Raw genomic sequence first — 16,136 nt, 5'->3', positions numbered from 1 at the left:
GTATTATAGTATTTCCTATAGAAAATTTTGTGTACCACAGTATTTCCTATAGAAAATATTGTGTACTACAGTATTGCCTATAGAAATTATTGTGTACTACAGTATTTCCTATAGAAAATAGTCTGTACTACAGTATTTCCTATAGAAAATATTGTGTACTACAGTATTTCCTATAGAAAATATTGTGTACTACAGTATTTCCTATAGAAAATATTCTGTACTACAGTATTTCCTATAGAAAATATTCTGTACTACAGTATTTCCTATAGAAAATATTCTGTACTACAGTATTTCCTATAGAAAATATTCTGTACTACAGAGTTTCCTATAGAAAATATTCTGTACTACAGAGTTTCCTATAGAAAATATTCTGGACTACAGTATTTCCTATAGAAAATATTCTGTACTGCAGTATTTCCTATATAAAATATTGTGTACTACAGTATTTCCTATAGAAAATATTCTGTACTGCAGTATTTCCTATATAAAATATTGTGTACTATAGTATTTCCTATAGAAAATATTGTGTACTACAGTATTTCCTATAGAAAATATTGTGTACTACAGTATTTCCTATAGAAAATATTGTGTACTACAGTATTTCCTATAGAAAATATTGTGTACTACAGTATTTCCTATAGAAAATATTCTGTACTACTGTATTTCCTATAGAAAATATTGTGTACTACAGTATTTCCTATAGAAAATATTGTGTACTACAGTATTTCTATAGAAAATATTGTGTACTACAGTATTTCCTATAGAAAATATTGTGTACTACAGTATTTCCTATAGAAAATATTGTGTACTACAGTATTTCCTATAGAAAATAATGTGTACTACAGTATTTCCTATAGAAAATATAGTGTACTACAGTATTTCCTATAGAAAATATTTTGTACTACAGTATTTCCTATAGAAAATATTGTGTACTACAGTATTTCCTATAGAAAATATTGTGTACTACAGTATTTCCTATAGAAAATATTGTGTACTACAGTATTTCCTATAGAAAATATTGTGTACTACAGTATTTCCTATAGAAAATATTGTGTACTACAGTATTTCCTATAGAAAATATTGTGTACTACAGTATTTCCTATAGAAAATATTGTGTACTACAGTATTTCCTATACAAAATATTGTGTACTACAGTATTTTCTATACAAAATATTGTGTACTACAGTATTTTCTATAGAAAATATTGTGCACTACAGTATTTCCTATAGAAAATATTGTGTACTACAGTATTTCCTATAGAAAATATTGTGTACTACAGTATTTCCTATAGAAAATATTGTGTACTACAGTATTTCCTATAGAAAATATTGTGTACTACAGTATTTAATATAGAAAATATTGTGTACTACAGTATTTCCTATAGAAAATATTGTGTACTACAGTATTTCCTATAGAAAATATTGTGTACTACAGTATTTCCTATAGAAAATATTGTGTATTACAGTATTTCCTATAGAAAATATTCTGTACTACAGTATTTCCTATAGAAAATATTCTGTACTACAGTATTTCCTATAGAAAATATTCTGTACTGCAGTATTTCCTATATAAAATATTGTGTACTACAGTATTTCCTATAGAAAATATTCTGTACTGCAGTATTTCCTATATAAAATATTGTGTACTACAGTATTTCCTATAGAAAATATTGTGTACTACAGTATTTCCTATAGAAAATATTGTGTACTACAGTATTTCCTATAGAAAATATTGTGTATTATAGTATTTCCTATAGAAAATTTTGTGTACCACAGTATTTCCTATAGAAAATATTGTGTACTACAGTATTGCCTATAGAAATTATTGTGTACTACAGTATTTCCTATAGAAAATAGTCTGTACTACAGTATTTCCTATAGAAAATATTGTGTACTACAGTATTTCCTATAGAAAATATTGTGTACTACAGTATTTCCTATAGAAAATATTCTGTACTACAGTATTTCCTATAGAAAATATTCTGTACTACAGTATTTCCTATAGAAAATATTCTGTACTACAGTATTTCCTATAGAAAATATTCTGTACTACAGAGTTTCCTATAGAAAATATTCTGTACTACAGAGTTTCCTATAGAAAATATTCTGGACTACAGTATTTCCTATAGAAAATATTCTGTACTGCAGTATTTCCTATATAAAATATTGTGTACTACAGTATTTCCTATAGAAAATATTCTGTACTGCAGTATTTCCTATATAAAATATTGTGTACTATAGTATTTCCTATAGAAAATATTGTGTACTACAGTATTTCCTATAGAAAATATTGTGTACTACAGTATTTCCTATAGAAAATATTGTGTACTACAGTATTTCCTATAGAAAATATTGTGTACTACAGTATTTCCTATAGAAAATATTCTGTACTACTGTATTTCCTATAGAAAATATTGTGTACTACAGTATTTCCTATAGAAAATATTGTGTACTACAGTATTTCTATAGAAAATATTGTGTACTACAGTATTTCCTATAGAAAATATTGTGTACTACAGTATTTCCTATAGAAAATATTGTGTACTACAGTATTTCCTATAGAAAATAATGTGTACTACAGTATTTCCTATAGAAAATATAGTGTACTACAGTATTTCCTATAGAAAATATTTTGTACTACAGTATTTCCTATAGAAAATATTGTGTACTACAGTATTTCCTATAGAAAATATTGTGTACTACAGTATTTCCTATAGAAAATATTGTGTACTACAGTATTTCCTATAGAAAATATTGTGTACTACAGTATTTCCTATAGAAAATATTGTGTACTACAGTATTTCCTATAGAAAATATTGTGTACTACAGTATTTCCTATAGAAAATATTGTGTACTACAGTATTTCCTATACAAAATATTGTGTACTACAGTATTTTCTATACAAAATATTGTGTACTACAGTATTTTCTATAGAAAATATTGTGCACTACAGTATTTCCTATAGAAAATATTGTGTACTACAGTATTTCCTATAGAAAATATTGTGTACTACAGTATTTCCTATAGAAAATATTGTGTACTACAGTATTTCCTATAGAAAATATTGTGTACTACAGTATTTAATATAGAAAATATTGTGTACTACAGTATTTCCTATAGAAAATATTGTGTACTACAGTATTTCCTATAGAAAATATTGTGTACTACAGTATTTCCTATAGAAAATATTGTGTACTACAGTATTTCCTATAGAAAATATTGTGTATTACAGTATTTCCTATAGAAAATATTCTGTACTACAGTATTTCCTATAGAAAATATTCTGTACTACAGTATTTCCTATAGAAAATATTCTGTACTGCAGTATTTCCTATATAAAATATTGTGTACTACAGTATTTCCTATAGAAAATATTCTGTACTGCAGTATTTCCTATATAAAATATTGTGTACTACAGTATTTCCTATAGAAAATATTGTGTACTATAGTATTTCCTATAGAAAATATTGTGTACTACAGTATTTCCTATAGAAAATATTGTGTACTACAGTATTTCCTATAGAAAATATTGTGTACTACAGTATTTCCTATAGAAAATATTGTGTACTACAGTATTTCCTATAGAAAATATTGTGTACTACAGTATTTCCTATAGAAAATATTGTGTACTACAGTATTTCCTATAGAAAATATTCTGTACTACTGTATTTCCTATAGAAAATATTGTGTACTACAGTATTTCCTATAGAAAATATAGTGTACTACAGTATTTCCTATAGAAAATATTGTGTACTACAGTATTTCCTATAGAAAATATTGTGTACTACAGTATTTCCTATAGAAAATATTGTGTACTACAGTATTTCCTATAGAAAATATTGTGTACTACAGTATTTCTTATAGAAAATAATGTGTACTACAGTATTTCCTATAGAAAATATTGTTTACTACAGTATTTCCTATAGAAATTAATGTGTACTACAGTATTTCCTATAGAAAATATTGTGTACTACAGTATTTCCTATAGAAAATATTGTGTACTACAGTATTTCCTATAGAAAATATTGTGTACTACAGTATTTCCTATAGAAAATATTGTGTACTACAGTATTTCCTATAGAAAATATTGTGTACTACAGTATTTCCTATAGAAAATATTGTGTACTACAGTATTTCCTATAGAAAATATTGTGTACTACAGTATTTCCTATAGAAAATATTGTGTACTACAGTATTTCCTATAGAAAATATTGTGTACTACAGCATTTCCTATAGAAAATATTGTGTACTACAGCATTTCCTTTAGAAAATATTGTGTACTACAGTATTTCCTATAGAAAATATTGTGTACTACAGTATTTCCTATAGAAAATATTGTGTACGACAGTATTTCCTATAGAAAATATTGTGTACGACAGTATTTCCTATAGAAAATATTGTGTACGACAGTATTTCCTATAGAAAATATTGTGTACGACAGTATTTCCTATAGAAAATATTGTGTACGACAGTATTTCCTATAGAAAATATTGTATACGATAGTATTTCCTATAGAAAATATTGTGTACGACAGTATTTCCTATAGAAAATATTGTGTACGACAGTATTTCCTATAGAAAATATTGTGTACGACAGTATTTCCTATAGAAAATATTGTGTACGACAGTATTTCCTATAGAAAATATTGTGTACTACAGTATTTCCTATAGAAAATATTGTGTACTACAGTATTTCCTATAGAAAATATTGTGTACTACAGTATTTCCTATAGAAAATATTGTGTACTACAGTATTTCCTATAGAAAATATTGTGTACTACAGTATTTCCTATAGAAAATATTGTGTACTACAGTATTTCCTATAGAAAATATTGTGTACTACAGTATTTCCTATAGAAAATATTGTGTACTACAGTATTTCCTATAGAAAATATTGTGTACTACAGTATTTCCTATAGAAAATATTGTGTACTACAGTACTACATATGTTCCTATAGAAAATATTGTGTACTACAGTATTTCCTATAGAAAATATTGTGTACTACAGTATTTCCTATAGAAAATATTGTGTACTACAGTATTTCCTATAGAAAATATTGTGTACTACAGTGTTTCCTATAGAAAATATTCTGTACTACAGTATTTCCTATAGAAAATATTCTGTACTGCAGTATTTCCTATATAAAATATTGTGCACTACAGTATTTCCTATAGAAAATATTGTGCACTACAGTATTTCCTATAGAAAATATTGTGCACTACAGTATTTCCTATAGAAAATATTGTGCACTACAGTATTTCCTATAGAAAATATTGTGTACTACAGTATTTCCTATAGAAAATATTGTGTACTACAGTATTTCCTATAGAAAATATTGTGTACTACAGTATTTCCTATAGAAAATATTGTGTACTACAGTATTTCCTATAGAAAATATTGTGTACTACAGTATTTCCTATAGAAAATATTGTGTACTACAGTACTACATATGTTCCTATAGAAAATATTGTGTACTACAGTATTTCCTATAGAAAATATTGTGTACTACAGTATTTCCTATAGAAAATATTGTGTACTACAGTATTTCCTATAGAAAATATTGTGTACTACAGTGTTTCCTATAGAAAATATTCTGTACTACAGTATTTCCTATAGAAAATATTCTGTACTGCAGTATTTCCTATATAAAATATTGTGTACTACAGTATTTCCTATATAAAATATTGTGTACTACAGTATTTCCTATAGAAAATATTGTGTACTACAGTATTTCCTATAGAAAATATTGTGTACTACAGTATTTCCTATAGAAAATATTGTGTACTACAGTATTTCCTATAGAAAATATTCTGTACTACAGTACTTCCTATAGAAAATATTCTGTACTACAGTATTGCCTATAGAAAATATTGTGTACTACAGTATTTCCTATAGAAAATATTCTGTACTACAGTATTTCCTATAGAAAATATTCTGTACTACAGTATTTCCTATAGAAAATATTCTGTACTACAGTATTTCCTATAGAAAATATTGTGTACTACAGTATTTCCTATAGAAAATGTTGTGTACTACAGTATTTCCTATAGAAAATATTGTGTACTACAGCATTTCCTATAGAAAATATTGTGTACTACAGTATTTCCTATAGAAAGTATTGTGTACTACAGTATTTCCTATAGAAAGTATTGTGTACTACAGTATTTCCTATAGAAAATATTGTGTAATACAGTATTTCCTATAGAAAATATTGTGTACTACAGTATTTCCTATAGAAAATATTCTGTACTGCAGTATTTCCTATAGAAAATATTGTGTACTACAGTATTTCCTATAGAAAATATTGTGTACTACAGTATTTCCTATAGAAAATATTGTGTACTACAGTATTTCCTATAGAAAATATTGTGTACTACAGTATTTCCTATAGAAAATATTGTGTACTACAGTATTTCCTATAGAAAATATTGTGTACTACAGTATTTCCTATAGAAAATATTGTGTATTACAGTATTTCCTATAGAAAATATTGTGTACTACAGTATTTCCTATAGAAAATATTGTGTCTACAGTATTTCCTATAGAAAATATTGTGTACTACAGTATTTCCTATAGAAAATATTGTGTACTACAGTATTTCCTATAGAAAATATTGTGTACTACAGTATTTCCTATAGAAAATATTCTGTACTACAGTATTTCCTATAGAAAATATTCTGTACTGCAGTATTTCCTATAGAAAATATTGTGTACTACAGTATTTCCTATAGAAAATATTGTGTACTATAGTATTTCCTATAGAAAATATTGTGTACTACAGTATTTCCTATAGAAAATATTGTGTACTACAGTATTTCCTATAGAAAATATTGTGTACTACAGTATTTCCTATAGAAAATATTGTGTACTATAGTATTTCCTATAGAAAATATTGTGTACTATAGTATTTCCTATAGAAAATATTGTGTACTATAGTATTTCCTATAGAAAATATTGTGTACTATAGTATTTCCTATAGAAAATATTGTGTACTATAGTATTTCATATAGAAAATATTGTGTACTATAGTATTTCCTATAGAAAATATTGTGTACTATAGTATTTCCTATAGAAAATTTTGTGTACTACAGTATTTCCTATAGAAAATATTTTGTACTACAGTATTTCCTATAGAAAATATTGTGTACTACAGTATTTCCTATAGAAAATATAGTGTACTACAGTATTTCCTATAGAAAATATTGTGTACTACAGTATGTCCTATAGAAAATATTGTGTACTACAGTATTTCCTATAGAAAATATTGTGTACTACAGTATTTCCTATAGAAAATATTGTGTACTACAGTATCTCCTATAGAAAATATTGTGTACTACAGTATTTCCTATAGAAAATATTGTGTACTTCAGTATTTCCTATAGAAAATATTGTGTACTACAGTATTTCCTATAGAAAATATTGTGTACTACAGTATTTCCTATAGAAAATATTGTGTACTATAGTATTTCCTATAAAAAATATTGTGTACTATAGTATTTCCTATAGAAAATTTCGTGTACTACAGTATTTCCTATAGAAAATATTGTGTACTATAGTATTTCCTATGGAAAATTTTGTGTACTACAGTATTTCCTATAGAAAATATTGTGTACTACAGTATTTCCTATAGAAAATATTGTGTACTACAGTATTTCCTATAGAAAATATTCTGTACTACAGTATTTCCTATAGAAAATATTGTGTACTACAGTATTTCCTATAGAAAATATTCTGTACTACAGTATATCCTATAGAAAATATTCTGTACTACAGTATTTCCTATAGAAAATATTGTGTACTACAGTATTTCCTATAGAAAATATTCTGTACTGCAGTATTTCCTATAGAAAATATTGTGTACTACAGTATTTCCTATAGAAAATATTGTGTACTATAGTATTTCCTATAGAAAATATTGTGTACTACAGTATTTCCTATAGAAAATATTGTGTACTACAGTATTTCCTATAGAAAATATTGTGTACTATAGTATTTCCTATAGAAAATATTGTGTACTATAGTATTTCCTATAGAAAATATTGTGTACTACAGTATTTCCTATAGAAAATATTGTGTACTATAGTATTTCCTATAGAAAATATTGTGTACTATAGTATTTCCTATAGAAAATTTTGTGTACTACAGTATTTCCTATAGAAAATATTGTGTACTACAGTATTTCCTATATAAAATATTGTGTACTACAGTATTTCCTATAGAAAATATTGTGTACTACAGTATTTCCTATAGAAAATATTGTGTACTACAGTATTTCCTATAGAAAATATTGTGTCCTACAGTATTTCCTATAGAAAATATTGTGTACTACAGTATTTCCTATAGAAAATATTGTGTACTACAGTATTTCCTATAGAAAATATTCTGTACTACAGTATTTCCTATAGAAAATATTCTGTACTACAGTATTTCCTATAGAAAATATTCTGTACTACAGTACTTCCTATAGAAAATATTCTGTACTACAGTATTGCCTATAGAAAATATTGTGTACTACAGTATTTCCTATAGAAAATATTCTGTACTACAGTATTTCCTATAGAAAATATTCTGTACTACAGTATTTCCTATAGAAAATATTGTGTACTACAGTATTTCCTATAGAAAATGTTGTGTACTACAGTATTTCCTATAGAAAATATTGTGTACTACAGCATTTCCTATAGAAAATATTGTGTACTACAGTATTTCCTATAGAAAGTATTGTGTACTACAGTATTTCCTATAGAAAATATTGTGTACTACAGTATTTCCTATAGAAAATATTGTGTACTACAGTATTTCCTATAGAAAATATTGTGTACTACAGTATTTCCTATAGAAAATATTCTGTACTGCAGTATTTCCTATAGAAAATATTGTGTACTACAGTATTTCCTATAGAAAATATTGTGTACTACAGTATTTCCTATAGAAAATATTGTGTACTACAGTATTTCCTATAGAAAATATTGTGTACTACAGTATTTCCTATAGAAAATGTTATGTACTACAGTATTTCCTATAGAAAATATTGTGTACTAAGGAATTTCCTATAGAAAATATTGTGTACTACAGTATTTCCTATAGAAAGTATTGTGTACTACAGTATTTCCTATAGAAAATATTGTGTACTACAGTTTTTCCTATAGAAAATATTGTGTACTACAGTATTTCCTATAGAAAATATTCTGTACTGCAGTATTTCCTATAGAAAATATTGTGTACTACAGTATTTCCTATAGAAAATATTGTGTACTACAGTATTTCCTATAGAAAATATTGTGTACTACAGTATTTCCTATAGAAAATATTGTGTACTACAGTATTTCCTATAGAAAATATTGTGTACTACAGTATTTTCTATAGAAAATATTGTGTACTACAGTATTTCCTATAGAAAATATTCTGTACTACAGTATTTCCTATAGAAAATATTGTGTACTACAGTATTTCCTATAGAAATTATTCTGTACTACAGTATTTCCTATAGAAAATATTCTGTACTACAGTATTTCCTATAGAAAATATTGTGTACTACAGTATTTCCTATAGAAAATATTCTGTACTGCAGTATTTCCTATAGAAAATATTGTGTACTACAGTATTTCCTGTAGAAAATATTGTGTACTATAGTATTTCCTATAGAAAATATTGTGTACTACAGTATTTCCTATAGAAAATATTGTGTACTACAGTATTTCCTATAGAAAATATTGTGTACTATAGTATTTCCTATAGAAAATATTGTGTACTATAGTATTTCCTATAGAAAATATTGTGTACTACAGTATTTCCTATAGAAAATATTGTGTACTATAGTATTTCCTATAGAAAATATTGTGTACTATAGTATTTCCTATAGAAAATTTTGTGTACTACAGTATTTCCTATAGAAAATTTTGTGTACTACAGTATTTCCTATAGAAAATTTTGTGTACTACAGTATTTCCTATAGAAAATTTTGTGTACTACAGTATTTCCTATAGAAAATATTGTGTACTACAGTATTTCCTATAGAAAATATTGTGTACTACAGTATTTCCTATAGAAAATATTGTGTCCTACAGTATTTCCTATAGAAAATATTGTGTACTACAGTATTTCCTATAGAAAATATTGTGTACTACAGTATTTCCTATAGAAAATATTCTGTACTACAGTATTTCCTATAGAAAATATTCTGTACTACAGTATTTCCTATAGAAAATATTCTGTACTACAGTACTTCCTATAGAAAATATTCTGTACTACAGTATTGCCTATAGAAAATATTGTGTACTACAGTATTTCCTATAGAAAATATTGTGTACTACAGTATTTCCTATAGAAAATATTCTGTACTACAGTGTTTCCTATAGAAAATATTGTGTACTACAGTATTTCCTATAGAAAATGTTGTGTACTACAGTATTTCCTATAGAAAATATTGTGTACTACAGCATTTCCTATAGAAAATATTGTGTACTACAGTATTTCCTATAGAAAGTATTGTGTACTACAGTATTTCCTATAGAAAATATTGTGTACTATGTAGGTGAATAAAAATACTTTGTGTTTTTATATATCAAAAAATATTAAGTTTTCATTTTCTTAATTAATTTTATTAATCATATTAGTTTTCAATAATTTTCATTATAATTTTCAATATTCTACAACAAACAATAAAATTTTGTAATTTTGAAATAAAACCAGAATATTGTATTTTATTTTAAAATAATATAAATATAATCTCTACAAATTTTGGCGATCCTGCATTTTACACGTGAAGAAATAAAACGAATAATATTCCGTGTAATTAAGAAAATATTAATTTTTCGAAACAATTACCTGCAATTTGAAATTAATGCAAAAATAAATACCATCTAATCTCAACAAATAAATATCATCTAATCTCTACAACGCCTGTCTTTATCATCTATAAATTTCAAAGACGACAAATCCAATTTGTATTATCAACTATAAAGTAATTCATCTGAAGATTCACATCAGTTTCAGTTCAAGTCACAGCAAGTCACTATTATTATAATCAAGATAAAACTTGTTCAAGATAAGTTGACCATCAGTTTTAAATTTCCGAGAAAAGAAGTCAGTATAAGTGTTTATTTCTTGTTCCATATTCAAATATTTCTTAATATTGTTTGCCTATTATTGTTTACTTTTAAAAATACTAAATATCTACATACATATCTAATCACGATTATTATCATAACTAAATTAACGAATAATTAATTTAATTTAAACTTTAATTTCGATTTTATTTGTAAACTTTCCCTCTTAAAATGACCACTCGCTCTCCAACACGTACTAATACACATACACAAAATTCAACACATTCACAATCTAATTCAATAACTACAAATAACAATTTAAACTCAAATTTGACTAGTAATCATCCGATCGATAGAATACCCCAAATTGATTTAGACATATGTGCTTCCTCTGTTAAACTCCCTCAATTCTGGACCAATTGTCCAGATGCATGGTTTGTTCACGCCGAAATGCAATTTGCAACCAAAGGCATTACTACAGACCAAACCAAATATGAATATATTATAACTGCTTTACCACAAGAAGTTATAATAAAAGTGTTAGACATAATTCAAAATCCAACTACAAATGATCGGTATCTTAATCTTAAAAAGGTGTTAATTGAACGTCACTCCCTAAGTGAAACTTCTAAATTAGACAAAATACTCTCTGATAGTGATATGGGAGATAGAAAACCATCGGAATATTATAGATCGTTAGCCCTTCTTGCTGGTTCTAATTTTAGCCCAGATGTTTTAACAAAACTTTGGCTACGTAAACTTCCAAAGTCTCTAAATGTTGCTTTAACTGGATCTAATATTAATGATCATAACGAATTAATTCAATTAGCTGATAGATTGTGGGAAGTTATTTACAACGGAGAAATATGTAGTGTTAGACAATCTTCTAGATCTTCCAATATTGAACAAATCGTACAAAATTTAACTGCTTCTTTATGTGAAAATATAAGTAAATTGACACTAGAAGTTAGTTCTCTTAAAAGAGAAATAGGAACCCGGGCTTCACGTCCTTTTTATAGAAGATATAGCAGAAGTTCTTCACGCTCTCGTGGTCGTTCACCAAATAGGAACTGGTTATGTCGTTTTCACTACAAGTTTGGTAATCAAGCTAGAAAGTGCGAACAACCATGTTCATTTTCTAATGAAAGTTCAACAAACTAAAATCATCCACTGTTGCAGCGACGAACAGTGGAAATGTTGATTATTCTTCCAGTCGCCTTTTTATTTTTGATAAAAATAATAACTTAAAATTTTTGATTGATAGTGGGGCAGAAATTTCTGTTTTGCCATCTTTAAAATTCAGAAATAATAATAAGAGATCTGATATAATTTTAAGCGCAGCCAATGGCTCAAATATTGCAACATTTGGAAAGAAATTACTTAATGTAGATTTAGGTCTTCGCCGCGAATTTCCTTTTATTTTTCTGATTGCAGATATTTCTAAACCTATTATTGGTGCTGATTTTCTTTGTAAATATGGTCTTTTGATAGACATTAAACATTGTAGAGATTATATTTATATTATTTTAAAATAAAATACAATATTCTGGTTTTATTTCAAAATTACAAAATTTTATTGTTTGTTGTAGAATATTGAAAATTATAATGAAAATTATTGAAAACTAATATGATTAATAAAATTAATTAAGAAAATGAAAACTTAATATTTTTTGATATATAAAAACACAAAGTATTTTTATTCACCTACAACAAAATTTGTAGAGATTATATTTATATTATTTTAAAATAAAATACAATATTCGATATATTATGACCTAGGAAGTCTATATTTGAAACACCAAATGTACATTTGCCTGGTTTAATATTTAACCCATATTCATCTAATCGTTCAAAAACTTTCTCTAAGTGATATAAATGTTCCTCATCATTTTCGCTATATATAAGTATATCATCGATATACACAAATACGAAATCGAAACCAGTAAATACTTCGTTGATAAATCTTTGAAACGTTTGCGCAGAATTTCGTAGGCCAAATGGCATTCGTTGAAACTCAAACATACCGAATGGTGTTGTTATAGCTGTTTTGAATATATCCTCTTCTGCCATTGGAATTTGATGATAAGCACGTACTAAATCGATCTTAGAAAATATTTTCTTATTTCTTATATTCATATTTAAATCGTGAATGTGAGGTAAGGGATATCTATCAGGAACAGTCACAATGTTCAAACGTCTAAAATCACCGCATGGACGCCAGTCGTTTGGATCTTTTTTTGGGACTAAATGTAAAGCTGATGCTACACTTGAGTTCGATGGTCTACATATACCTGCTTTTACAAGATACTCGAATTCTGTTTTTGCTGCCTTGTATTTAACGGGATCCAAACGCCTGGGTTTGGTAAAAGGTAAAGGACCGTTTGTTACTAATCTATGAACGGTAGAATGTTTGATTGGTTTCGTATAATCAGGTTCTGCTATTAGTGAAGGATATTTCTTAAGAAGTTGTGTGTATTGATTATCTACAGAAAATAACTTTGGAAGAGTCACATTGCAGCAACATGAAAATGTACTAACTGATAAATTAGTAAGTGGATCTATTAGACGTTTATGTTTAATGTCTATCAAAAGACCATATTTACAAAGAAAATCAGCACCAATAATAGGTTTAGAAATATCTGCAATCAGAAAAATAAAAGGAAATTCGCGGCGAAGACCTAAATCTACATTAAGTAATTTCTTTCCAAATGTTGCAATATTTGAGCCATTGGCTGCGCTTAAAATTATATCAGATCTCTTATTATTATTTCTGAATTTTGAAGATGGCAAAACAGAAATTTCTGCCCCACTATCAATCAAAAATTTTAAGTTATTATTTTTATCAAAAATAAAAAGGCGACTGGAAGAATAATCAACATTTCCACTGTTCGTCGCTGCAACAGTGGATGATTTTAGTTTGTTGAACTTTCATTAGAAAATGAACATGGTTGTTCGCACTTTCTAGCTTGATTACCAAACTTGTAGTGAAAACGACATAACCAGTTCCTATTTGGTGAACGACCACGAGAGCGTGAAGAACTTCTGCTATATCTTCTATAAAAAGGACGTGAAGCCCGGGTTCCTATTTCTCTTTTAAGAGAACTAACTTCTAGTGTCAATTTACTTATATTTTCACATAAAGAAGCAGTTAAATTTTGTACGATTTGTTCAATATTGGAAGAGGTTAATTTTTTAGAGAAAAATGCTAATGGTTCCGAAATACCATTATAACATTGTTGTAAAACGCCCCCAATGGCCACATTTGAAGCATCTACCGTTAAGGTCAATTTTGCTTCATTATTGAAATGATTCAATAAAACACGTGATGCAAATGATTCCTTGATACGGTCAAATGAATTGAGGGCTTCCTTAGTCCATTCTAAAATCTTACATTTCTTTTTTAATGCATTGGTAATTATAGCATGAATGGGGTTAGTAAATTCGGCTAACTTAGGAATATACTTGTGGTAATAATTTACCATTCCTACAAATTTCTGAATTTGTTTAACAGTTTTCGGGTGTTCAAAGTTTCGAATTGCTAATATTTTTTCTTCAGAAGGTTTAATGCCAATATTCGATATATAAAAACACAAAGTATTTTTATTCACCTACAACTACTCCCCCGCAAACAATATTAAGAAATATTTGAATATGGAACAAGAAATAAACACTTATACTGACTTCTTTTCTCGGAAATTTAAAACTGATGGTCAACTTATCTTGAACAAGTTTTATCTTGATTATAATAATAGTGACTTGAACTGAAACTGATGTGAATCTTCAGATGAATTACTTTATAGTTGATAATACAAATTGGATTTGTCGTCTTTGAAATTTATAGATGATAAAGACAGGCGTTGTAGAGATTAGATGATATTTATTTGTTGAGATTAGATGGTATTTATTTTTGCATTAATTTCAAATTGCAGGTAATTGTTTCGAAAAATTAATATTTTCTTAATTACACGGAATATTATTCGTTTTATTTCTTCACGTGTAAAATGCAGGATCGCCAAAATTTGTAGAGATTATATTTATATTATTTTAAAATAAAATACAATATTCTGGTTTTATTTCAAAATTACAAAATTTTATTGTTTGTTGTAGAATATTGAAAATTATAATGAAAATTATTGAAAACTAATATGATTAATAAAATTAATTAAGAAAATGAAAACTTAATATTTTTTGATATATAAAAACACAAAGTATTTTTATTCACCTACAAACATAAACGTCTAATAGATCCACTTACTAATTTATCAGTTAGTACATTTTCATGTTGCTGCAATGTGACTCTTCCAAAGTTATTTTCTGTAGATAATCAATACACACAACTTCTTAAGAAATATCCTTCACTAATAGCAGAACCTGATTATACGAAACCAATCAAACATTCTACCGTTCATAGATTAGTAACAAACGGTCCTTTACCTTTTACCAAACCCAGGCGTTTGGATCCCGTTAAATACAAGGCAGCAAAAACAGAATTCGAGTATCTTGTAAAAGCAGGTATATGTAGACCATCGAACTCAAGTGTAGCATCAGCTTTACATTTAGTCCCAAAAAAAGATCCAAACGACTGGCGTCCATGCGGTGATTTTAGACGTTTGAACATTGTGACTGTTCCTGATAGATATCCCTTACCTCACATTCACGATTTAAATATGAATATAAGAAATAAGAAAATATTTTCTAAGATCGATTTAGTACGTGCTTATCATCAAATTCCAATGGCAGAAGAGGATATATTCAAAACAGCTATAACAACACCATTCGGTATGTTTGAGTTTCAACGAATGCCATTTGGCCTACGAAATTCTGCGCAAACGTTTCAAAGATTTATCAACGAAGTATTTACTGGTTTCGATTTCGTATTTGTGTATATCGATGATATACTTATATATAGCGAAAATGATGAGGAACATTTATATCACTTAGAGAAAGTTTTTGAACGATTAGATGAATATGGGTTAAATATTAAACCAGGCAAATGTACATTTGGTGTTTCAAATATAGACTTCCTAGGTCATAATATATCGAATATTGGCATTAAACCTTCTGAAGAAAAAATATTAGCAATTCGAAA

General features: G+C 27.1%; 1 protein-coding gene across 1 annotated transcript; it reads left to right on the top strand.

Annotated features, from left to right (window-relative positions):
* Window positions 1–11,278: 11,278 nt before the first annotated feature.
* LOC135963019 (uncharacterized) lies at window positions 11,279–12,208 on the top strand. The gene has a single exon (XM_065514803.1). The coding sequence runs from the start codon at window positions 11,279–11,281 to the stop codon at window positions 12,206–12,208; it is 930 nt and encodes a 309-aa protein (XP_065370875.1).
* The last annotated feature ends 3,928 nt before the right edge of the window (window positions 12,209–16,136 follow it).

Source organism: Calliphora vicina, unplaced genomic scaffold (genome assembly GCF_958450345.1).
Source record: "Calliphora vicina unplaced genomic scaffold, idCalVici1.1 scaffold_15, whole genome shotgun sequence".
In the NCBI taxonomy this organism is placed as follows: domain Eukaryota; kingdom Metazoa; phylum Arthropoda; class Insecta; order Diptera; family Calliphoridae; genus Calliphora; species Calliphora vicina.
This window is presented reverse-complemented; position numbering and strand designations above follow the sequence as displayed.